Source organism: Choloepus didactylus, chromosome 4 (assembly GCF_015220235.1).
Source record: "Choloepus didactylus isolate mChoDid1 chromosome 4, mChoDid1.pri, whole genome shotgun sequence".
In the NCBI taxonomy this organism is placed as follows: domain Eukaryota; kingdom Metazoa; phylum Chordata; class Mammalia; order Pilosa; family Megalonychidae; genus Choloepus; species Choloepus didactylus.
In genome coordinates this window covers 157,704,372-157,729,963 of record NC_051310.1, presented here as the reverse complement: position 1 = coordinate 157,729,963, position 25,592 = coordinate 157,704,372, and the positions used below count along the sequence as shown (strand labels likewise).

Genomic DNA, 25,592 nt, shown 5'->3' with positions numbered 1-25,592 from the left:
CTGTCCCCAACCAGGTCCGCCCTCCCCTTTGTGATGTCCCCTCTGTGACCACTAGGGTGCAGTAGTGTTTCTTTGTCTCTTTTAGTCAACCAGAGGTGGGGGGTGGGGGTGGGGGTAGTGTTCCCCAGGGGAGCCCTGGTCTTGCTGCTGCATGCTTTGCCTTCAGTTCTACCAGCCAACCTGAACCCCCGTCCCAGCCCCGCCTCAGCAAGGGGCAGAATTCTCTCCTTCCTTGGGCCTCATTTTCCTTGGTCCTTCCTTTGCCCTTGCCCCTTTGGCTCTTGTAATTCTCTGGTTCTTCAAGTCTCACTGTTGTTTCCCTTGTCTTGCTTGGTCTCAGAGCTTGCCTTTTTAGTTTTCCGTCTATGTTCTGCAACTTCACATCTGAGCCTTTCTCTCTGTTCATAACATCTCTTTCTCTGTAGATTTCTGGGTACTAGTGTCTGTGCCTCCCGGCTCCCTGGCTTCTTCCTGTTCTAAGTACACTCTGCCCCCTGAACAGGGAGTGCTCATCAAGAGGTATGAATTTTTGTCCAGCTATTTCCAGGGTGCCTTTCTTCCTACCTCCCATGGAAGAATATTTGCAGTTCCATGATTATGACTCAATATCTTGTTTGTTTGTGGGACAGTAATTCCCTAGCTGAGGAAAGCAGGACTTCCATCCTTCATTATCATCTTTAGGAATAATCAGAGACCCAGGTTTGGAAGGAGGGAGAGGGCAGTACCAAAAAAAAATCTCTCTTATTTCTCCATAGCTTTCTTTCCATCTTCCTCTTTTTCCTTTCCTCAACCTAGGGAGGTAACGAAGCATCAGGGAGGGGGGTTGGAATGTAGGAGCAGCCAAAGCTTTGGAGACTGAAGGCCCTTTTGGAGCTGGAAGATTCATCTCGGGGGATGACTACACCCTCCGAACTCTTCACCCTTCCTTGGCTCCAGGCCTCCCTCCTCCCATCCCCCTCGGTGGCAGCAGCCGTGTAATTTAAAGCTTTCTCTGTCGCCTCTAATGTGATCCTCTCGTTTTATTGACTCTCTCTGCCGTCTGTGGCGCCCCTTCACATCAATCTCCTCTCTAATCACACGGCCGCCACTGCCTTCTCTGTCTCCTCTAACCCCTCTCCTCTTCATAGGCCCCAGCGCTTGCCTCCACCCAGGTCTTTCCTTCTGACTGTCCCCCAACCCCCACTGTACACCTGATCACCTTCTTCCTCCTTCCCTCCTCTAGAGGCAGGAGTGTCAGGGCCTTTGAGGGGTCGCATTCATCCTTTACCCACATCTAAGGTGCACCCCAAGGGAGAGAAGATGCTCCAACAAAAAGCCAGGAACTAAAGGGAGGAATGGTAATGGGTCTGAGGGAGCACAAGAACCTTGGCCTTGGGGGGGGGGGGGGTGTTTGCCTTTAGCCCTGTCATCTGTTTCTGCATCATCTCCAGAAAGAGATGAAAAGGCGTTGAAGGCAGGAAGGGCAAAGAAAGGGATATGGAGATTCAGAGAGAGAAGGAAGAGGGAAATGGAAGGAGAAAAAAAAGTGAAAAAATAATTGCTGCAGCTAAAGGTTTGCAATAAATAGTGGGTGATGGGAAAAGCACCGCAAAGAATGAAGGGGGAGGGGGGATTGCTGGCAGTGTGTGTGGGGGGGGGTGGATGGGGGATGCACTGAGGCAGAGATAAATTTGCAATTGAAATTCTTTCCTGGAGAGGAGGAGGGCTCGGTTGGGAGGTGAGGAAGAGATTTGCAATTTTAAACAGCTCCCGACCTACCCTTGGCCCTGATCTGGGTCACACCCACAAGCTGGCCAAAAGCTATGCTCCTTTGATGTCTAGCTGGGAATCAGGTGTGTCTTCTTCCAGTCCGGGGAAGTGGAAGCTTTAGAGAGAATCTGGGAAGTACTGCAGGACTTGGGGTTTAGGTCTACCTAGCCCTCCTCTGAAGTTTAATCTAGAGTTTGTGAGAGTTGGGAGTCAGAAAGAAGGAGCCAAGGAAGTAGGCAGTGTGGATTCCATTGCTTGGGCCAGTGGAGAGAGAGCACCCACCCATAGCCAACCCTCAGCGACAGGGTCCAGGATAGGCCTCTCTTGCCCAGGTCTCAGTTCTTCCCACCAGGTGGAGCAGTGGTATCCCCACTGTGGGGATGCCAGTGGAATGCCAGATCCTCACAGCCAGCACATTTATCCCTGCCCCTCCTCCCCTCGAAGGGTTCCACAGGACAAATACCTTTCTTCCACAACTTTTGGGCTTCTGCTTTCTGGCTATCTAGGAATAAACTTCCCTCCATCTAATTCCTTCACTTCCCTTTGGGTTCTCTAACTACCCCCTATTTCCCCATCCCCTCCACCCCAACAATCCCCCTTCCTTTCCCAGGTGCTGATTTGCATTTCATTAGCATGCTAATCAAGCCCCACTTGGAGCTCCTTAATAGCTCTGACTTCATGCCTGGCTAGCACCCAAGGAGGAGGAGGGAAGTTGGAGTGGGGGCTGCTGACTGGACAGGGCAGATCAAGAACCCACCCTAAATCAAGGAATCGAGAGGTGAGGCTCAGAGGTGGCCAATGAAGGAGAAAAATCATATCCCTCACTACCTTCTTCAGCTTTCCCAAAGCATTCTGATCTGAGTTCTGCGGGTTCAATCACTAGAGATCCGCTGACATTTAGAGCTAGAGAGAACTTGGAACAAACACTGGGGGAAGCATGGGATGGTAAGGCCTGGGTTACTGGTGAGATTGAGGGGAGGATCAAGATAAGAAGATTGGGAGCAACCTGGGAGCCTTGGTGCTTCCAGTCAGCTGGAGGCAGCCCAGGAATCCTGACTTTTAGTCTTTTGGAGGCTCATTTTGCCTGTGCCATGTCTGACGGACAATCCAGCTGGATGGAGGAGCCCAGGCCATGACTTTGAGGTCTGGCTCTGTCATGAGTGTCCAGCAGTCCTTTCTAGTTTCACCACCTTGTCTAATCAGCAGCTTACTCAACCTTTCTGTTTCTTGGTTTCCTCATCTGCAAAATAAGGTTGCTGTAAGATTAAATGAGACAATTAATGTAAAGCATATAGTACAGTGCCAGGACCATGGTATATATACAATAATAACTATTAGTAATATTATTATAGTTATTATTATTTTTTATCTCTCTGGGAGGAGGAGGCTAATTGCACACCAGTTGTTGTCTTGCAACTGGCAGGGAAGTCCCCACCTATTCCATATGGCTTGTAACCAGAGATGGATCTGGAAGGCATCAGAGAGCAGCAGATCCCACATGCCAGTGAAAATTAGTTGTGGCCTATCTCTAGCAAGAAGACTTTGACTTAGAGAATTTACCGCTTCAGGGCATGGAAAATCTTCAGCTCCTTCTCAGCATTAATTCATTCATTCAAACACTTACAGGCATCATTCTCAGTGCTAATGATAGAGCAATAAAGAAAGACTGAGTCTCTGCTCTCATGGAACTTGCCTTCTAGAAGGCGAAGATAAGTGAATAAGCTAACTGGGAAATATCACACAGTGCTAAATCTATGAAGAAAGTAACCCCAGGGTTGTTTTAGCTTTGGAGAAGAGGGAAGGCCTGTTGGAAGTGATATTTATTTAAACAAAGACCTGACCGACAAGGAGCCACCCACAGAGTTAGGAGAAGAGCAGTCCAGGCTGAGGAAACAGCTTGGGCAAAGGGCTTAAGGTGGGACTGAACTTGGTGTGTTTGAGCAGCAGAGAGGCCAGTGGACTGGAGCCTGCTGGGGAGGTGGGGTGGAGAGTACACAGATGCGCTCTGAGGCAGGCAAGTATCAGATCTGATAGGCCCATTTGTAGATCAGGGGAAGTCTGGATTTTATTCTGTGAGAAATCATTCTAGATTTCAAGCAGAATATAGTATGACTTACATTTTTAAAAGATGCCTAAAATTTGCTTCAAAACAATACAGGAAAAGGGGGAAGTAGTTGAAGATATAGATGAAACAATATTGGCTAAGACTTGATGGTTGCTAGAAGCTAGGTGATGAGTATGTAGAAATTTTTTGTACCGTTTGGCCTATTTTTATATGTTTGGCATTCTTCATAATTGAGAATCAAATAAAAGATCATTCTGGCTGCTGAATGGAGGAAGAATAGATTGTCAGGAGCAGTAGTGGAAGCAGGAGGCCAATTAAGTCTGTTGCACTAGTTCAGGAAAAAGATGATAATGGCTTGGACCAGGATGGTCCTAGTAGAGATGGAGAGCATTGGAGGGATTTGACACGTTTTAGAGATTGCTCTTGAACTGGATATGGGGTGAGGGCAAAAATCTTAGGTTTGTAGCCTAAGCAACTGGGTAAATGGTGGAGCCAATTTTTGAGACAGGAAAGATGGTGGGGAAGAGCAAGTTCAAGGGAGAAATAATGAGTTCCAATTTTGAACATGTTACGTTCTGAAGCCTGCTAGACACTAAGTGAAGTTGTCAAGTGTCTGAGTCTAGTGTTCAGGCAAGAGGACAGGGCTGGGGTAGCCAGATTCGAATGCCTGGTTGTGAGTCCCCTGCAACCTCACAGCACTGCTCCTTTCATGTTTCCCCTGCAGGGTACCAGCTGTTACGCTGAAATGAACCCCCAGCACTTCTCCGTCTACTATGGCCACCCTTAGCTCATCCTCCACTGCTGGCACCATCCCCTCCCCTGGGCACGATGCCCCGTCCCCGCCTCCGGACACCTCCTCCTCTGGCACCCCCTCTGATCCTGTCACCAAAGATCCCCCTCCTGCCCCCTCCAGCTCTGAGAGCATGAGGCCCTCTGAGCCAAGGGGACAGCCCCTGGAGTCGGTCTGTGGCTTCATCCCACCAAAGGAGATAGGGGAACCCCAAGAAGAGCCTGGCTGTGGTCTCTTCCCACCAAAGGATCTGGGGGTGGAAGAGGACAAGGAACCAGAGGAGGAAGAAGGGCTCCCTCCCATGGACCTAAGCAACCACTTATTCTTCACAGCTGGTGGTGAGGGCTACCTAGTGGCCAAGCTGTCCCTGCCAGGTGGCAGTGAATTCCTGTTACCAAAGGGCTTCCCCTGGGGTGAGGCAGGCATCAAGGAAGAGCCCAGCCTGCCCCTTTTTGCCCACCCACCCCCTGCACACCTCACTGCCCTTCACATCCAACATGGCTTTGACCCAATCCAAGGCTTTAGCTCTTCTGACCAAATTCTGTCCCACGATACCTCAGTGCCACCTCCGGCCGCCTGTGAGGGAAGGGATGGAGCCTTCTGGAACTACCAGCTGGTTCCAAATCCACCCAGAGATTCCAAAGATGGCCCCATGGAGAGCAGCAGGGGAGAGCATGGGGCACTCTTCTGGCTCTGTCTCCTGTGCCGCCTGGGTTTCAGCAGGCCCCAGGCCTTTATGGGCCACACACAGTCTCATGGGGTAAAGCTAACCCCTGCTCAATACCAGGGCCTGCCGGGCAGCCCAGCCGTGCTCCAGGAGGGGGGCGAGGGCTGCATGGCCCTCATGAGCTTTCTGGAACCAAAAGCCCCTGCTTGCCCCGCTTTTGAAATACCCCTTGACAATAGCAGCACAGTGAACATGGAGGCGAATGTAACCCAGGCCGAGGATGGTCCCCCTGAGGCAGAAGTCCAGGTCCTTGCCCTGCCCCCTGAAGAAGTCATGGCCCTGATCCCACCCTCCCCACCCACAACCTCAGCCACCTGGGACCCCAGCCCAATGCAAGCCAAAGAATTGCCCATGGCAGCAGGTGAGGCAGGGCCAGATTGGTTCCCTGAGGGGCAAGAAGAGGATGGAGGGCTCTGCCCCCCACTCAACCAAAGTTCACCCACCTCCAAGGAGGGGGGCACTCTCCCCACTGCAGTGGGCTCCCCCGAAGACCCAGGCGACCTACCACAGCCCTACCGCCTGGCTGATGACTACACCCCAGCCCCTGCAGCCTTCCAGGGCCTCAGCCTGTCCAGCCACATGTCTCTGCTACACTCGCGCAACTCCTGCAAGACACTCAAGTGTCCCAAGTGCAACTGGCACTACAAATACCAGCAGACCCTGGATGTGCACATGCGGGAGAAGCACCCTGAGAGCAACAGTCACTGCAGCTACTGCAGCGCTGGAGGAGCCCACCCCCGCCTTGCCCGCGGAGAGAGCTATAACTGTGGCTACAAGCCCTACCGCTGTGATGTCTGCAACTACTCCACCACCACCAAGGGCAACCTCAGCATCCACATGCAGTCTGACAAGCACCTGGCCAACCTTCAGGGCTTCCAGGCAGGGCCCGGGGGGCAGGGCAGTCCCCCAGAGGCATCACTCCCACCCCCCACGGGGGACAAAGAGCCCAAAACCAAATCCTCCTGGCAGTGCAAGGTGTGCAGCTATGAGACCAACATCTCCCGCAACCTGCGCATCCATATGACCTCCGAGAAGCACATGCAGAACATCCTAATGCTGCACCAGGGGCTGCCGCTGGGCCTGCCACCTGGGCTGGTGGGGCCAGGCCCTCCTCCCCCACCAGGGGCCACCCCTGCTAACCCCCCTGACCTCTTCCAGTACTTCGGGCCCCAGGCCCTAGGGCAGCCTCAGGCTCCCTTGCCTGGGCCCGGGCTGAGGCCAGACAAGCCCCTGGAAGCCCAGCTGCTTATCAACGGTTTCCACCACCTTGCAGCACCTGGCGGCAAGTTCCCCACACCTGGTAAGGCTCCCTGGGCGCTGCTCCTCATACCCTTTCTCCTCTCCTCCCCAGGGTCATCCTCTCTTCCCTGCTTTCTCCCAAAGACCGTAACTCCCTCTGAGCACTATCCTCCTTGTTAACCCACCTCCCTATGTTCCCACAGAGCAAACCAATCCTGCCACATTTCTTCCTTGGGCCACCAATCTGTCTCTGTCCCCTAGCCCCTGGCAGCCTCTCCCCGGATGCCCACCTGCCTCCAAGTCAGCTCCTGGGCTCCTCTCCCGATGGCCTGCCCACCTCACCGCCCCCAGACGACAGCCCATCCCTGAAGGTGTTCCGCTGCCTTGTGTGCCAGGCCTTTGGCACAGACAGCCTGGAACTGCTGCTCTACCACTGCAGCATGGGCAGAAGCCTCCCGGAAGCCGAATGGAAGGAGGTGGCTGGTGACACCCACCGCTGCAAGCTCTGCTGCTATGGCACCCAGCTCAAGGCCAACTTCCAACTCCACCTCAAGACTGACAAACATGCCCAGAAGTACCAGCTGGCAGCCCACCTGCGGGAGGGGGGTGGGGCCACTGGCACCCCCTCACTGATGTCCCTGGGAGATGGGGCTTCTTATGGGTCAGTCTTCCCACTGCACCTGCGCTGCAATATCTGCGACTTTGAGTCCAACAGTAAGGAGAAGATGCAGCTGCATGCCCGGGGTGTGGCCCATGAAGAAAATAGCCAGCTCTATAAGGTGAGAGTGGGGCAGGAAGGCACTGGGTTTTAAAGGGCCCAGCACAGAGCCTAAGGGGGTGGGGAATGAGGAAAGGGATGCAGAGTGGGGAAATGACAGGAAAACCCAGGGTGGCAGAAATGAAAAAAAAAAGGGAAGTATACACCAAATACTATGGAGACTGACATGGAGAAAGAGACCAAAGTGGGTGCTGAAGGAAACTCATATTTTATTCAGCACTTCTGGTGTTTGGGGCTGGAGGGAGGGGTCCATGCCAGCTCAGTCCATCACGTCACCAGAAGTTCAAAAAGATGGAACCAGATTCCATTCACATACTGGGAGGGAGTCCATGATTGGCAGGAGGAAGCGATTAGGGAGAGAAAAGCAGTGATAGGTGGCCATAGGAGGGAAAAGGGTGCTCAAGGGAGTAGAAGGGATGGGTGGGGAGAGGGTGTTGCTAGCCAGGCTCCCTTGTGGGAGGCAAAGGAGTGCCCTGAGATCAGGGATGTCTCTTCTGGGCCTGAGCCAGCATCTTCCCATGCTTCCAGTTTCTGCTGGAGATGGAAGGAGCAGAAGCAGGGGCAGAGCTGGGGCTGTACCGCTGCCTGTTGTGTACGTGGGAGACACCCTCCCGTTTGGCTGTGCTGCAACACCTGCGTGCACCTGCTCACCGTGACGCCCAGGCCCAGAGGCGTCTGCAGCTGCTACAGAATGGCCCGACAGCTGAGGAAGGACACTCAGCTCTTCAGAGCATCCTGAGCTTCAGCCATGGGCAGCTGCGGACTCCCGGTGAGGAAGAATGGGACTGGAGAGTAGGGACTGGGCCGGGAGGGCAGCCAGTGCTGGGGAGTCAGGGGGGCTGATCAGAAAGGGTGTAATGGAAGGAAGTCTGTGTCTTTGGGCAATCATTATCAAGTGGAAGAGACTGGTGAAGGGATGATAGGGTGGAATGGGGGTTTCAGGTACAGTGGGGTTGCCAAGGAAAGGGGTAGGGGGAGCAAGAAGTTGGAGGGAGAAGGCAGAGAACAGGGGCTTTGCTGAGTGCAGAAGAGAGAACAGGAAAGAAGGGGAGGACTCACCCGGTGATTCTGAGTAGTGACTATGTCCCAGCAATGCTGGTGTCTGGGTGTGGCAGGTGGAAGCAGGGTAGGGTGGCAGGCTAGAACTAGTCGGGAGAAAGAGAGAAGTTATGAAAAAAACAAAAGGATGGAATCCGTTTCTTGCCAGGCCAAAACTTGTGGGAAGGAGGTAGGAGCTATAGGGATGGTCCAAAGGCATCAGGGATGGGAAGAGCCCCTGAACAAGCTTCCATCCTCTACCAGTCTCCTAGGAGGTCTTCAGCCCTAAGGCTGGGCTTAGGGTCCCCCAAAGGCAGCTGAGATTACACAAGCAGAGGCTGAGAACAGCCAGACAGGGTGCCATTGATCCAGAGGGTACAGGAGAAGGGCCTGGAAGGGGCTGTCTGAGGTGGGCATGGGTATCCCAGCTTTGTAGAGGCCAGGGGTGGGCTAGGGTGAGGGCCCTAGCAGCAGGAACAGGGAACAGGCAGCATTGACTGGTGCTAATTGAATTGCCAATACACTGGCTGGAGTTAAGTGCCGGAGGGGCCCAGATCAATAGCTAACGATCCTGGCACAAGGCTGAATGGAGTTAAGGAACTTTAACACTTTAATTAGGCCGCCACCGAAAATAAATTCCTACACATCTGTCAATTCTTCCTTGAGTGGTAATCTCCTCTCTCAGCTAGACCTGCTGCCTTCTGCTCAGTGCAGCCGGCATCCATTCAGCCTCTGCTTCCTTCGTTAGTGCCCCTCCTGCTAAATTTCTGTGGCTTCCTGCGTCCAGGGCCGGTCAGGACAGTTTGGTCCCGCTTCTGTTGCCTTCTGCTGGACTTGTTTCCTCATCTAAAAAATGAGGAGGCTGGGCTCACATGAGATGGTCTCTTAGGCCCTAGCACTTCTAGCACTGTAATTTTTTCCTCACCTTCTGCATGAGTATTTCTTGTTAGTGTCTTTTTGTCCTTTTCTGCCTGCCGATTCATCTACCTTCTCCTAATCTCATCGACTTGCTGCTTGGCCTGCTTCCTCTGCCCTGCCTCCTCCTTTCCCTGCTGCTTCATCCTTTTAAGCTGACTCTCCCCTACCCTCCACAGGGAAGGCTTCTGTCACACCCTTAGCTGAGCCACCCAGCTCTGAAAAAGATGCCCAGAACAAGACAGAATCATCGGGTGAGTTACTCATCCAGTCAATTTTCCCTCCATCCCTTCCCAACCCCACACCCCCGCAAGCTTTATACATTCTGAGATACTCATGGGACCCTGCAGTAATTCATATACCCAGCAAGGCCTCCTGTGCAGAAAGGGCAGAACTCTGATCAAAGAAGGGGTTCATCAGTGGGAAGAGAGGCTGAGCCACAAAAGGCGAAGTGCCTCTGCCCTCTTTGAGGACCCAAACCTGCCATCCTGCTAACCTGGAGTCAGCCCCTCACATATCTGTACTGAGAGTGTCGCTCTGTAGTTTCCTGTCCTTTCTTGCTTTTGCTAGAGCCCAACCCTTTACCCTGGAAGCATTCTGCTACAAATCAGGTCATCCTGAGGGCTGAGGGTCTGAGAAAGGAAAAGGAAGAGCTGTCAATGTCTCTCAATATCCTCTGATTTCATCCTTAGCTTCTGAAGATGCAGAGAACAAAACTGGCCCTTCAGGAGACAAAGCCAACCAGACCACGGTCAGAACTGGGGTAACTGGGAAGAGCTGAGGGGGGGTCTGGCTTTACTAAGATCTCATGTTCTAAAGACAGAAATTATAGACTGAAAACATGCCTGTGACTGACCTTACTCAGAATGCCACATTTATATTTTACCTGGGTAATATGGTTACATATGGTCAGCACCACACAAACAGAAGAGCTGACCCTGAGGGGTGGAACACAGAAGGGGAGATGACAAGGAAGGGGTGGAAGGAGTTTGAAGGAAAAGTGAAGAGAGAGACCACATTGAGGGTAGGAAAGATTAGAAGTAGGTGAAAGGAGAGGGGAGGAAAGAAGCAACAAAATGAAAAGAGAAAGGCAGGGTGGGTTTGGGAGGGGAGCTGCTGTCTAGTTCTTTTCCTTCGCTCAGCTAGAAGCAGAAAGATAACTAACTAGACACAGATGTTCAATTCCTACGGGAAGGCCTGAGCCTGGGTGGAACTGTCCTGGCACCTCCTTCCTCCTTCCTGGAGGAATTCCAGGGGGTAGAGGCACCAACCAGGATGAGTCACCCAGACAGCAAGCCCCACAAATCTCCAAATCCCCAGGACTCAGGCCTCTGCCTGACCTAGGCAGGACCCAGGAATCGTTTAGTTCTCTTGACTGAAAGTGTTGGTCTTGAGGGAATTTCCAGCTTCTGGTCTTGAGATGCCATCCTGTTTCTTGTAGCTCTCCAAACCGGACTGGATTTAGACAAGTTCCTATTTCAAGGGCCTCTGGAGTAACAGCTTATGTCCTCAGGTTCCCTTCTTCCTAACTCCTATTCCCTCCAATAGACCTACTCCAGGTGTCTGCTGCAAGGTTTAGGTTAAATGAGCATCTGGACGCCTTTCTTTCCTTTCTGGTCACCCCCTCCTTGAAACACAGCCCAAGGGAGGAACCCAGGCCTGGATCAATGGCACAGGCGACAGGAGAGGAAGCGAACCAGGGATAGGAGGCTGATATGAGGCAGCTGCAAAGGGCAGGCTGGAGCTCAGGCAGTCTGGTGGCTAAGGCAGAAAGGAGGGGCCTCTGGTGGCCCCACTCCAGGTTCCCCAACCCCAGCCCTCTGGAGGCGTGGGTGTGAGGGAGGACCAGGGCAGAATCTTCTTGGGCCACTGGGGGAGCTGTGGCAGTTGTTTACTTTTTAAAAAAAGGAAAAAAAAAGGAAGAAAGTGGGAGCTGCTGAGCCTCAGAAGAGACAGTGAGCAGGGAGGAGGGAGGTTCTGGGTCCAGAAAATGCCCCGAGGATACAGAGCCATTCATAGAGAAGATACAGGCAGAATGGGGGTAGGTAAGAAAAGAAAACCAAGCCCAGAATGGAGGTAGGTACAGGGTCACACTGTCAGCCAGAGAACTGAGACAGGGGAAAGAAAAACCAAGGAAAGAGAGAACCCAGAATACAGGAAGGGGAGCTAGACAAAGAAGGCAGGCAAGGTAGTGGTCTAACCTAGGTCTTTGTCCCAATCTAATGGAAAAGAGGGAAGAGCCAGCTTGCAGGACTTGTAGATGGCGGCTGGGTCCTCTGTGATGACTTCCTATCCGGCTTGCTCTTCCTAAACTGGGAATGGGAGATGGTGCTGAATTCAAGAACCCAAAGGGTTGGGTGGGTCCCACCCTCCCTTGACATCTCCTTCACAGCCCATTTGTGCCTCCCAGGTATATTGCTGTCCATTCTGTAGCTTCATGAACCCAGAGTCTGACCAGGTGAGGGTTCATGCTCTCTCCCAGCATGCAGTGCAGCCCAAGTACAGGTGCCCACTGTGCCAGGAGCAGCTGGTGGGCCGACCTGCCCTGCACTTCCACCTCAGCCACCTTCACAACGTGGTACCTGAGTGTGTTGAGAAGCTGCTACTTGTGGTGAGTACAGGCTGGGCGAGGACCCATTCAACAGGCCCGGCTCAGTGCCATGCAGGAGGGGAGGAAAGGCAAGGGGTATCCAGGGAAGAGTATATATGGGGGAGAAGGGTATTGATGAAGAAAGCAGCATTTTACAGATTTGAAGTTGAATTTTAGAGTTGGAGGGAACCTCAGAACTTATCTAGTCACCTCTGCCCATGGGTGAGGAAACAGCATTTCTTCCACTTCCATTAAGTCCTGAGAAGAGTAGCTCAACATCAGTATGGGCCTTAGAGTCACCCCTCCTCTGCAGGCCTGTGAGGGCCAAGTGGCCTTGAAGATGGTAGCTTTTGACCTGGGAAACAGGAAGCCAGATAGGAGAGGCAGCAGCCTAGACCCCCTCATCTGTGGGAAAAGCAGAAATTAGGTGGGAGACCCACCCAGAGAAGAGGCTGGATATGTGGAAAGTGAGCCGGGCACAAGTGCGGGTATGGAGCAGAGGGGTCAGGAGTAGGGGAAGGAGTGGTGGTCGAATCACTGGGATTTCTTCCATTACAGGCCACAACTGTAGAGATGACCTTTCCAACCAAAGTGCTACAAGGGCCCACTCTGAGCCCTCTGGGGGATGGCCCAGAACCCCTGACTCCTAGGCCACAGCTTGTACCCAACAGAAACCAGGCATCAGGTAAGCAAGGGGATAGAAAGCCTCACAGGGTATAAGAAAAAGGAACTAGGCTCCATGAATCAAGAAATTCTGAAGATTAACTGAGGCAAGGGCCAGTTGCTCTGGATTTTGAGTGGGTAGGGCCTGGCATAAAGAAAGTTCCCTTCTCACTGTAGCCCATTCTCTCTCCCCCAGGAGAAGGCCCTAACCTGACCCCAGAAGCCAGTCCAGATCCTCTTCCTGAGCCTCCTCCACCCTCATCTGTGGCCCCAGACAAGCCCATGGGAAGCCCCGACCAACCCCCTTCTCCAGCTCCAGCTCCAACCCCTGGGCCTGATGCCCACACTGAAGAAATGGCTCCCCCACCCACCATGGCTGAGGAGGAAGAGGGGACTGTTGGGGAGACCCACCCTGCAGAGCCAGTGCCAGCTGACTCTCGCCACCCTCTGACTTATCGGAAGACCACCAACTTTGCCCTGGACAAGTTTCTTGACCCTGCTCGGCCCTATAAGTGCACTGTGTGTAAGGAGTCCTTCACCCAGAAGAATATCCTCCTGGTTCATTATAATTCTGTCTCTCACCTTCATAAGATGAAAAAGGCTGCCATTGACCCCTCTGGCCCTGCCCGGGGAGAGGCTGGTGCCCCATCTACCACCACTGCTGCCACAGACAAGCCCTTTAAGTGCACTGTCTGCCGAGTCTCCTACAACCAGAGCTCCACCCTGGAGATCCACATGCGATCAGTTCTGCATCAGACTCGCTCTAGGGGGGCCAAGACTGATGCCAAGGCTGAGGGGCCAGAGCGCAGCCAAGAAGAGCCCAAGGAAGGCGAGACCGAGGGGGAGGTGGGCGCTGAGAAGAAGGGCCCCGACCCCAGTGGCTTCATATCTGGATTGCCCTTCCTGTCCCCTCCTCCCCCTCCCTTGGACCTCCACCGATTCCCAGCACCCCTCTTCACCCCACCAGTCCTGCCCCCTTTCCCTCTGGTATCTGAATCACTGCTTAAGCTCCAGCAACAGCAACTGCTCCTGCCCTTCTACCTCCATGACCTCAAGATGGGGCCCAAGCTGGCAGTGGCTGGGCCTGCACCCGTGCTGTCCCTGCCATCTGCTACCCCTCCTCCGCCGCCCCCACCCCCCAAGGCTGAGCTGGCTGAGCAGGAGTGGGAGCGGCCTCCTATGGTCGAAGAGGGGAACGAGGCAGGGCCCTCTTCACCACCCCACCCAACACCCAATGAGGCAGCCCGCACTGCAGCCAAAGCCCTTCTAGAAAACTTTGGATTTGAGCTGGTGATCCAGTACAATGAAGGGAAGCAGGCTGTGCCCCCTCCTCCGGCCCCACCCCCACCTGAGACCCTTGGGGGTGGGGACAAGCTGGCTTGTGGGGCTTGTGGCAAACTTTTCTCCAATATGCTTATCCTCAAAACACATGAGGAGCATGTCCACCGACGTTTTCTGCCCTTTGAGGCCCTGAGCCGTTATGCTGCTCAGTTTCGAAAGAGCTATGATAGCCTATACCCACCCCCTGCAGAGCCCCCCAAACCTCCCGACAGGCCTCTGGACACACCTGCTTCCCAACTGGGCCCACCCTTCCTGGCCCCAGAGCCTGAGGCTGGGGGAACCCATTCCCCTGAGGAGAGAAGCCGGGCAGGAAGACGCTGGCCCCTAGAGGAGGAAGACAGCTCCAGAGGGAATCTTCCTCCGCTGGTGCCTGCAGGCCGCCGGTTCTCCAGAACCAAGTTCACAGAGTTCCAGACTCAAGCCCTGCAGTCTTTCTTTGAGACCAGTGCATACCCCAAGGATGGAGAGGTGGAGCGGCTGGCAAGTCTCCTGGGCCTAGCCAGCCGTGTTGTGGTAGTTTGGTTCCAGAATGCCCGCCAGAAAGCACGTAAAAATGCCAGTGAGGGTGGGCCTGTGCCAACCGGAGGAGGGACTGGAGGAGTCTCTGGCTGCAGGCGCTGCCACTCAACCTTCTCCTGTGTTTTTGAGTTGGTGCGGCACCTCAAGAAATGCTATGATGACCAGCCCCCTGAAGAGGAGGAGGAAGAAGCAGAGAGAGGAGAAGAGGAGGAAGAAGAAGTGGAAGAGGAAGATGCAGAGGAGGAACAGAGCCTTGAACCCCCAGCAGCACCTGAGGGTCCATCACCAGAACCTCCAGAAAGGGAGGAGCTGAGCCCAGCAGAGACAACAAAGCCGGGAGGCAAAGAGCCTGAAGGAAAGCCTCCTTCCTCACCTACCCCAGTCCACACCTGTGACCAGTGCACCATGTCCTTCCCCAGCCAGGAGCTCCTGACCAACCACCAGAGACTCCATTTCCTGCCATCTGTTCAGCCCAGTGCACCTCCCCACCTCCTAGATCTGCCCTTGCTGGTATTGGGGGAGCGTAATCCCGTGGTGGCAGGTGTTCCACCAGTGCCAGGGCCACCCCACAAACGGAGGCATGAGGATGGCAGCCTGTCCCCCACGGGCAGTGAGGCAGGGGGTGGAGGGGAGGGCGAACCCCCCAGGGACAAGCGCCTGCGCACCACCATCCTGCCCGAGCAGCTAGAGATCCTGTACCGCTGGTACATGCAGGACTCCAACCCAACACGCAAGATGCTTGACTGCATCTCCGAAGAGGTGGGGCTCAAAAAGCGAGTGGTACAAGTCTGGTTCCAGAATACCAGGGCCCGGGAGAGAAAAGGCCAGTTTCGAAGCACCCCTGGGGGGCTGCCCAGTCCAGCAGTCAAACTCCATGTCCCACCCACACCTGCACCCTTCCCCAAGTTCAACCTCTTGTTGGGCAAAGTAGATGACGGGACTGGGAGGGAGGCCCCAAAGAGAGAAGCACCTGCATTTCCCTACCCCACCGTCACCCCTGCTCCTGGGTCCCTGCCTTTCATAACACCTGGGAAAGAGGCCACCACCCTGACACCAGAGCCACCCCTACCTCTCCCACTTCCCCCTCCACCCAGTGAGGATGAAGGTCCAGAGGAACCCTCTAAAGCTTCTCCAGATAGTGAGGCTTGCAGTCCTTCTGCAGGGGATCTAAGTGATTCATCTGCTTCCAGCTTGGCTGAACCAGAGTCCCCTGGGGCTGGAGGGACCAGTGGGGGTCCAGGAGGTGGGCCTGGGCTTCCAGATGGAATGGGACAGCGGCGCTATAGGACGCAGATGAGCAGCCTGCAGTTGAAGATCATGAAGGCCTGCTACGAAGCCTACCGCACGCCTACCATGCAAGAGTGTGAGGTGTTGGGGGAGGAGATTGGGCTGCCCAAGAGGGTCATCCAAGTCTGGTTCCAGAATGCCCGTGCCAAGGAAAAGAAGGCCAAACTGCAGGGGGCAACAGTTGGGGGGGCTGGGGGCAGCAGTGAGGGCCCCTTGGGAGCCCAGCGCACAGACTGCCCCTACTGTGATGTCAAATATGATTTCTATGTCTCCTGCCGAGGCCATCTCTTCTCCCGCCAGCACCTTGCCAAGCTCAAGGAGGCAGTCCGAGCCCAGCTGAAGAATGAAAGCAAGTGCTACGACTTGGCTCCGGCACCTGAGGGGCCCCCAGTCCCCAAGGCCCCACCAGCCTCCACACCTGCCTCCATGCCCCTTGGGGCTGCCCCAGCCCTGCCTCGCCTGGCCCCGGTTCTCTTGTCTGGCCCACCTCTGGCCCAGTCCCCACTGGGCAGCTTGGCTACTTTCAGTTCAGGTGAGTGAGGAGTTTGGGGGAAATTGGACTTCAGAGAGCACCTCCCTATTAATGATATGCCCCCTTTTCCCTCTTGACTCTTCTCATCTCCAACCTCCTGTGGCTTTTCTTTTACTTTGGGCTCTTGGGCAATAGAGGAGGGGAGGCAGAGGAAGCCAGGTGGTGAGAGTGTGTGTGGCTGGAGGTGGCCTATAGCAGGATGGATGATGGGGGCAGGAGGTGACTAATCCATCACACATTTCATTTCATTTTCCTAGGCCCCGCAGCCTCTTCAGGCCTCCTTGGCCTTGCCACTTCGGTCCTGCCTGCTACCACAATGGTCCAGCCTGCTGGCCCAGGCCGCCCCTTACCTCAAAGACCCATACCCGACCAAATCAACACCTCGACAGGAGGCACCAGTGACCCAGTCCTGGGCCCACCTACTGAGCCCTCAGGGGACAAGGGATCTGGTGAGCGAAAGCCAGTTGCAGCCCCCACCAACTCCTCCACTGATGCCCTCAAGAACCTCAAAGCATTGAAGGCCACTGTCCCAGCCCTGTTAGGGGGCCAATTCCTGCCCTTCCCACTGCCCCCTGCAGGGGGGGCAACACCACCAGCTGTCTTTGGCCCCCAGTTACAGGGGGCCTACTTCCAACAGCTCTATAGTATGAAGAAGGGGCTATTTCCCATGAACCCCATGATACCTCAGACCCTCATTGGGCTGCTCCCCAATGCCCTCCTCCAGTCACCACCCCAGCCTCCCGAGCCCACAGCCACAACACCTCCAAAGCCTCCTGAACTGCCTGCTCCAGGAGAAGGGGAGGCTGGTGAGACCGATGAGCTGCTGACAGGCAGCACTGGCATCTCCACCGTGGACGTGACCCACCGCTACCTGTGCCGCCAGTGCAAGATGGCATTTGACGGGGAGGCCCCAGCCACTGCCCACCAGAGATCCTTCTGCTTCTTTGGGCAGGGCCCCGGGGCTTCCATGCCCCCCCCACTGCGGGTGCCCATCTGCACCTACCACTGCCTGGCATGTGAGGTGCTGCTGAGTGGACGTGAAGCCCTGGCCTCCCACCTGCGCTCCTCAGCCCACAGGCGCAAGGCAGCCCCGCCCCCAGGGGGCCCACCCATCACCGTCACCAACACCGCCACTGCTGCCACGGCAGCTGTGGCTTTTGCCAAAGAGGAAGCAAGATTACCTCACACGGACTCCAACCCAAAAACTACTACTACCTCTACACTTCTAGCTTTATAAACAGATAAACCAAGATGGGGGGACAGGGGAGGGCCTCAGGGCTCCCTCTTTTACCCAAAGGGTATCCGGTGGGAGCTCAAATTCCTCTCCCCAGCCCTCAGCTCTGCCCACCTCATGGGAATCTTTCCATTCCCACCCTCAGTGGGCTTCACACACCCCACTTCCAGCAGAGTCCTGCCTCCTCCCCCTACCCCCACAGATACACACTCTATCCCAACCCTCAGCTTCTTGCAGATGTACCCTTTGCCCTTCCCTGTGTCTTCATAGACACACCCACCCACCTTGCCATTCCGATTATTTGTACGTATCTGCCCTGCCTACCCCATTACACACAATCTATTCTTGGTTCCATCTTCCTACAACCTTTTCCCCACTGAATTCCCACCTACCCTTCCTCAACTCCTATAAACTCATACACACATGCATATACCTGTTGTTCCACTAACAGAAACACCAAAAAAAAAAAAAAAAGAAAGAAAAGAGAAACAAAAAAAAAAGAAGAAGAAGAAAGGAAAAAGACAAAGAAGGGGGAAGGAAAACAAACCTTGCCACACCTTCTTCTCCTTTGTCTAGAGCACCATACAAACTCTTTCCAAATACCCAGTTGGCTCCCAAGTTTGGAGCCTGGGATGGGCAGGGAGCCCACAAAACTCTAACCAAACTGGAGTTTGGCAGGGGGAGAAGGGCTCCCAGCTCACTCTCCTCACACCCCTCCCTCCTAACCCTCTCCTCGCTGACAGCAGGGGAACATACGGCCTGGACTCTAGGGGAAGCCGTTGCCAGGATCCCCTCTGCCGCCCCCCACCCTGCACCCTGGGAACTGCAGTAACTTATTCTCAAAGGCTTTAAACAGAGATCCTCTCAGCAGCCGTGGGCCTGCCCCCTGTCCCAGCCCTGCCACCTGGGGGTCCAGCCTCCAGGACCGGTGATGCCCACCAACGGCAAATCCAAAGTTCTTTTTAAAAAACTGACACACACACACAACCAAAAAAAAAAAAAACGAGAGCGAGCGAGAGAGAGCGCACTTGCGCACAAAAGAGATGGAGAGACCAGAGGAATGAACTAAAGGAAAACATAAACTTGGAAAAACAGAAAAAAAAAAAAACAACGAAAACTCTCCCATCAAATAAGTGGTTTTTTCCTGTTTGTGTCACTTCCCCCCCCTCCCTCCCCTGCTCCATTTTAAGGGTTTCTTTAAACCACTTCGTTTTTGGAAGATCAAAGGGCTTTAACTCCTTGCCATGGGTATGGTGATCTTCTGATCCTGGGGGACTGAAAGCAGTGCAGCGCTTCCCCTGACAATGCCCAGTTGCAGAGGCAAGAGCTGGTAATGGGAGAAGAGCCTGGAAACTGACATGTCCCCGCCCCCTGAATTGAGTATTTGACAGGACAGGTAACATTCCCTCATTCCCAGCTGAGAGTTAAAGAAGTCCCAGGAAGAAAGGGGTGGGTGGGGCAGTCTGGTTTCTGAATCCTGGGCCTGCTTCCTTTTCGCCTGCCATTATTTCCTCTCATTTATTTCTTTCACAAACCCCTACTATTTCCCTTCCTAATGGCCCCTTCACATTTCTAGCCACTTGAATGTCCTTTAGCTTTGCCGGGTCCCTTGTTCCCCATCAGCTTTCCTTCTGCCTCTGCCCCCACTCCTGCCTCTGCATCCCATCCTGTTTCAGCCCACCTCCTCCATGAAGCAGCAGCTGTTGGAGGCACCCCAAGGAGTCAGGCCTGTCCATTAAGCTCAGGGAGATCTGGAGCTGATGTTAGTTGAGAGGTGGAGGGGCAAGGAGATGACTGAAACACAAGATGAATCTTTGATAGGGTGATGTCACCAAGGGAACTGAGAGAAGTTGACCTAGAAGAGGGTTCCCCACCCCCAACCTAACTGTTTCTATAACCATCAAGTGGTAATTTTGGCAACACCAAAGCCCAGGTAAAGTGGCAGAGAAGGAGAAGCAGCTGTTTTACTTTGACAAAGAAAAGCCTGCAAAATGTTTCCATGTCCTTCAGGCAGTTTCTACTACCCAGGCCCCTGAAATCTCCCCTTTCTAGGCATTCTCCTTCAGGCTTCTACTACCATTATCCATTTAATACTCACACACAAATTCAACCAGCCCTAGGATTTAAGTCTTCTGGTCTATATTCAGTCACTCCACTCTGGACATGTTAATACTGAAGCAGTGACTTATGTGCAGAAAAGACGGGAGGGGAGAGAAAGGGGGAGATAAAATTTTGCTTAGTCCCCCGTCCCTATATATTCTGTGAATCTCACCTCCAGTCCAGTCACTTCTAACATTAAAAATGACAACTCCTGCAAATTGGGGGTGGGGTGAAATTAGTTATTCTGATGATGCCAAAAATGCCAGTTACAAAAGGAGGCAAAAGGAGAGAAATTGACCCACAGTGGTCTTGCTCTTGATGCCATCTTTCCCTGCCTTTCAACCTCTCCCCTGCTCCCCTCCCTTCCTATCCCTTTCTCCCTCCTGTTGAAATTCTGTGTATAGAACTATTTTCTTAGCAGCATGTATATGAGGAAAGAGGCTTTTTCACTCTGTGCTTTCTGGGAATGTAACTTGTATATAAAGGTTGAAAACAAAAAATTAGAAAAAAAGAAAAAGAGGAAATGTTTTAAAGAAAACCTTGGCAATACCTGGTATTAGGTTGGCTTTAGTTTGAATTATGGTTATTTTTCACCAGTTAATTTAGTCAGAAACTCCTCCTCCCCTTGCCCTCCAACACATTCTCTCTGTTATACCCAAATGCCCTGACCTGGTGAAACCATGTACATTTACAATAGTAGACAGGAACTGACTCTAAGAAACTGTACTTACCTGAAATCCTATAAATTGGGGTGGGGTGGGGGTAAGGGCAAAAGACAGCCTGGCTGACTCTGCTGACTTAGGTAAATCAACATGGTTCTTGAGGGCTCATCATTCCGTGTTCTTAGTGGCTGGAAGCATTCCTTCCCGACCCCTTTCTCATACCAGAAATCCTTAGCAGCAGCACTTCTACTCCGGAGAGAGATGTACTTTGGTGGGCAGAAGGCTGAGTTAGCCCAGCCTAATGCAGAAAGCTAGAGGTGAATGTCAAGTCACCAGGAATATATTGTGTCACTTCTGTGGAGTAACAGATCGAACTCAAGAGCTTGGCACATCAACAACCTTATAGTACCACTACTACCACCCAAAAGTGAGTCTGAACCATGGCGTGGGGCAAAGTCCTAGGGTTCCTGACATACATGGGTCCTAAAGAAGCATCCAAATTCTGGTTCACCTGACATAACAAGGGTCAGTGGAGGCAGGAGGTAGAAATGATCTGGACTCCCTCTGCCCCAAACAAGAGTCAATGAGAGGATGGCTTGGGGTACCCAATCCTCAACTAGGAATAAAAATCAAAGTCTGTTGTAAGAATATGGGAAAATGTGAAGCTTTGTGGCCAAGCGAGTTAGAGTCTACACAAGACCATGAAAAGAAACCTGTTCTTCCCCCTGCACCTTGAGCTCCTAGAATGTACATTCTACTTAAAGAAGCATGCACAAGAACCAAAAAAAAAAAAGCCAATTATTCAAGATATAATAGCACTGACTTTCTTAAATCCTTCTATTTGTTCTTTAGCCATTTCCCCTGATCACTGATTCCCCAAATATTCACCACCCTGATATTCCCTTCATTTTAAGATACATTCGTTCATCTAATTATTCACCCCTATGTAAATGTTCTTGAAATACAGAGCTCTTCATGTATAGAGCAGCATCAAAGAAACCAGCATGCACACCCTAGGAACAACAGAAGAACCAAACAGCGAGAGCTACAGGGTTTCATACAAATGCCAACAAGCACGGGGCCCCATGAACATATAGACACAAGGGACCCTAGACCCATTACCAATGCTACCTTTAAGGAGAAACACTCACCAGTACATATTAGTTTTTTCACATAACAGTAGGTAAGGATAACAGTAAGTAAGGAAAGCTTATAAACAGTTTAAAAAAGAAGAAGAAAATGTAACCAATATGAGGAAGGATGACCAAATGTTGAAAATTAACACATGAGCAAAGGACCTTAAATTCTTCCAGAGTGTGATGCAAAAGGGAAATCAGGAGGAAACTTGTGGGGAAACTCATATATCCCTTTAAAACACAGAGGTAAACTGGCCTGGAACCCTGTGTAATCAGAAGGGCCAGATATTGGGGAGCTCGGTGGGAAGCTCAACTTGACTAGTTGGGAGCAACTAGTTAGAAACTTGAAAGCCATGAGGGTATCATTTCTCGAGGACTGAGTTAGAAAGAAATACCCCAATACTACGCAAGTTCTTGCTATGATGAGAAAGGCTATAGACCCAGCCTTGGGGTCTATAGGATTATAGTTTGGGTACACTATGAAAAGATCAGATGAATGAAAATGTTTAAAGAAAGAGGATATTTGTAGAAAACCTAGACTATGGCTTATCAAGTTTGGGGAAAGATGAGAAGTGATCCCCAGGGAAATCCTTTCTTAGAAGAAACTATACTTTATAGGAAGAACATAAAATCAGGCAGGGACCCACCCAGTCACTCTCGTTGACACAGAGGACCGAGACAGCCCTCCACACAAAGGATAGTCAAGAGGTAAATATTTCTCCCTGTCAGTAGTCTGAGCCCAGTGTTTCTTGCAGCTCCCCAGCCAGGGAGAGGCATCTGACTAGATCTAGTGGAAAAGAGATTGAGTGATTATAGGTAGACCAGAAAGGTGAACCAGGTCCAAGGAGAGGGGGAAAGGTGGAACAGCACCTGGGATCAAGTCATAACCCTACCCAACCATACACACATTCCTACACAGTGGCTAAAACTCTGAAACAGGTAATCAGCAGGGGCTCAGTAATGCCTACATCTGATATGGGCATCAGGTACCTGATATCAACCCCGCACCATGTCTTCTCAACTGGACTCAAACAATGGCCCATTCTGTGCTCACTTCTATATTTATACCAAGCACTCAAACAACAGCTTCATCCTCAATATGGTAAGTATCTGCAGTGGGTTGGCCTTGTACTCTGCTGAACCTTCTTACTTTCACTACCTAGGACCCAGACCTGTCTCCAGGAAGAAATGTGACCAGGACCCATCTTGTACCTAGCCATAAAATCCATGCAAATCTGACTGGAAAATAGAGAACAATGTAGCAATACTCCTAACCTAGCAGTTCTCCATGGTGAAGCTTTAGAAACACATGGGGAACCAGCCATCAGAATCTGGGGGTGAAGGGAAGAATACATTTTGAAAATGCTCCCAAGAGATTTTTCTGTCATCACTGCTGCCAAAGAGAATCACTATTCTAACAAGTTATATTTGCCTCATTGGACCTCACAATCTCTCCTTTTCCTCTGTTGTCCCCATCCAAACTATACATTCACATATCCCACAATACATAAATCACAGGCATGATGGCACAGAGACATGAGTATAGTTGGGGAGGAAGTAAGAAGAAAGATGCAAAAGGGATAGGAATCTAGACTAGATCAACGGGCCTAGAAGGTGACTGCCACCTCTTAGAACAGGGTTTCTCGAAGTTTCATCCATAAACCACCTACAAGCTTGCTTAAAATGCACATTCCTGGACCACATCTAAGACCAACTGAATCAGAAACTCCCAAGGTGATTCTATGTTCTCTGGAACATAAGAACCTCTAGCCCTGAGGGCTCAGCCCCTGCCCCCAACTCCCATGTACCTGGGACCCAATTGTGCTACATCACGGGCTACCACACAGGAACCTATCATCACCTCAGATTTGTCTTCTTCTGACATGTCCCCCTAACTACAACAAATAGGAAATCTGACTGTGTCTTCTGCTTGTGTTGGCCATTCTTGAACAGGAGAAGACATAAACATTGTCCACTCACCCCCTTGGCTGAGCACCTCACTGCTTTCTCCTCTGCGTGGAAACCACCTTGCTGCTTCTGAAGCTGCCATCCAGAGATGCTGAAATTAGAAATCTCCCAGCCCTGAGCAGCTCAGCCCATCATGGGCAATAGCTTTACTTCCCTCTGGGCAGGTCCCATCTCCCATTCAAGACACCCATCCTCCTCCCAACATCACCCACAACCATATCTTCTACCCAAAGATCTTCCTCATCACTGACACACAGCCTCTGGCTATCCAGGATGCAGGGAAAGCCCAACCTGCTAAAAATTCTTCCAGATGGGGACCCAAGGTCCAGTTTTGTGGCGCTACTGATGGTAATGCCTCTGGAGGTAGAGGGCTGGTCTTCATCACCACAGATGCTAGAGATTCTCCTAAGGGCCTTCCCATCTGTCAGGGCTCATTGCTGATCCTCAGACTCCCTTCCAGGGGTAGATTTCAAAGATATGGACATTTATCCAACTCCAAGTGGGATGCCATTGAGGAATTCCTAAGCATGGTATCTCCTTGAACAGTTAGGTTCCCAGGTGCCTATGTCTCCCTAACACCTGCCTACCTCTCTAGGCCGAGATACCACTCCAGTCTTAGAGTGTTAGTGAATACGGACCTTTTAACAAAGGAGATAAAACTGGTTCATCTCAACCACAGCTCAGCTGACCACATGGCACAAAGCAGAATGAAATGCATGCAGGTAGAAAACACCCCACCACCCAACAGCTAGGCCTTCTTCCCTTCCCTATCTCTTTTGGCATCATCTTTGTGACAGGATTGCTGCCTGGCCTGTCTCCAGACTTTCATTTTACCCTCATACAATTTTTCTGTCCTTGCTGCCCAGAAAGGTGGACAGTCCTCTGGCTTGGAGCCTTGGGTGTGGCAATAGGCTATGTCATTGTCCCTCTGTGCTCCAGTTTCCCTATATACAGCTGCTCCAACACTGAGTACAGTACCATCTAAATCGCCTTCCTAGGTGACAGTGAGGGTAGGAGCACAGTGGGTGCCTAGTTGGGAGGAAGATGGAGGTGGGGTTGGCTGGAGAGCACTGACTCAACCCAGCTCTCAGGGCCTCCTCCCAAGTCACTTCAGAGCCCCACCCAAAGCCTGGCACTCCTGGGTGCACCGCCTCCTCTCACTGCCACCAAGTGGCGGTCATGAGCATGTTTGGCAGCTTTGGGTTTGCTGCAGTGCCAGGATCTGAGACACTGTTCACGTGCCAGTGCAGCACTGCCAAGCGTGGCGGCATCCAGTTGGTTGGGTGCCAAGCAATAAGACCCAGGTGGTGACAGAGAGAAGAAAGGGGAGTAGGGTAAATGGAGGGGGAGGAGACAAAGGCACCAGGGAGAAAATCTGACACCTCACTTGTTAGAGTAGAGTCCAAATGGGATCTGCAGAAAGGTGCCCTTCCCATTCCAGATCCCAGCTCAGCAAGCAAGTGCTTCCCTCCCCTGCCATGCCCACAACAGCGACATATACAGACCAGGCAAGAGGATTTGGCCATCTTCATCAGGGAACTGGCTGAGGGCTAGGCAGGACTGCCAACGGCTCTCCATCCTTCTTCCTTGGGGTCCTAGAAATGGTGCGCTTCTTCCTTTGTGTCCTCATGCCTCTCTCCATCTGTTGCTCCATTCCCCAAGCCTAAGAAGGAATGGGAAGGAGGTCCTGGCAGAAAAAAGTCTCTTCTCCCAAACACCCCCCCCCCACATACACACAAACACACACATACAACATCTGCCTCCTCCCTTCTCATTCCTAGCACAACCCTCTCAACTAGACTGGCAAGAGGCACTGCCTCCCTTCCCCACTCCATACAATCCAGAGCTTGTGCCAGGCTCCATGGGTAGTGCCAGTGCCCACCCCACCTCACAGCCCGGTCACCTTGCTGCCTCCTTCCATGTTCTCACAAAGGGCCAGATTGCCAGCCCAAATGAGTTCTCCCTGGGTAGCGGTGGCGCAATTCCTCCTCCCTAGCTCTTAGACTCTTCCTTGGCACTTTCTAGGCTACTGTCTCCACCATTTTACTTTCCCAGGCTGGAAGAAAACTAACCACCTCATAGCCCATCATTTCTGAGCGGGAGCTGCTAGAGGAACAGCAGTATCAGTCACACATCCCTGCCCCTCCTCCCTGCCTCCTGGGTGCCCTCATTTCCCATTGCCCCAGCTCTGAGCGCCAGTCTGACAGATGTGATGCCAATGGCTCCTATATACCGAGCCCTCCTCCCAGAGTGCCAGGA

At 52.4% G+C, this 25,592-nt stretch overlaps 1 protein-coding gene and 1 long non-coding RNA gene across 4 annotated transcripts in view; one reads left to right on the top strand and one right to left on the bottom strand.

Moving 5' to 3' along the window:
- ZFHX2 (zinc finger homeobox 2) overlaps positions 1–18,519 on the top strand; it is a 28,907-nt gene extending 10,388 nt beyond the window's left edge. Inside the window, exons 2-10 of one of the 3 annotated variants that reach the window (XM_037834576.1) lie at positions 4,539–6,631; positions 6,832–7,349; positions 7,877–8,117; positions 9,481–9,555; positions 9,994–10,052; positions 11,712–11,912; positions 12,450–12,576; positions 12,751–16,233; positions 16,491–18,519. In XM_037834576.1, the coding sequence (XP_037690504.1) occupies positions 4,588–6,631; positions 6,832–7,349; positions 7,877–8,117; positions 9,481–9,555; positions 9,994–10,052; positions 11,712–11,912; positions 12,450–12,576; positions 12,751–16,233; positions 16,491–17,470 (7,728 nt within the window). In that variant the 5' untranslated portion in view covers positions 4,539–4,587 and the 3' untranslated portion in view covers positions 17,471–18,519. Of the gene's footprint in view, positions 1–4,334; positions 6,632–6,831; positions 7,350–7,876; positions 8,118–9,480; positions 9,556–9,993; positions 10,053–11,711; positions 11,913–12,449; positions 12,577–12,750; positions 16,234–16,490 lie in introns of those variants that run through there. The other 2 variants (XM_037834577.1, XM_037834578.1) reach the window with 2 other exon arrangements.
- LOC119532322 overlaps positions 1–25,592 on the bottom strand; it is a 28,585-nt gene extending 2,993 nt beyond the window's left edge. Inside the window, exons 1-3 of the long non-coding RNA XR_005216516.1 lie at positions 24,839–25,592; positions 23,346–23,424; positions 2,756–3,005 (exon numbers count right to left, since the gene is read on the bottom strand). This is a non-coding gene — a long non-coding RNA (uncharacterized LOC119532322). The remainder of the gene's footprint in view (positions 1–2,755; positions 3,006–23,345; positions 23,425–24,838) is intronic.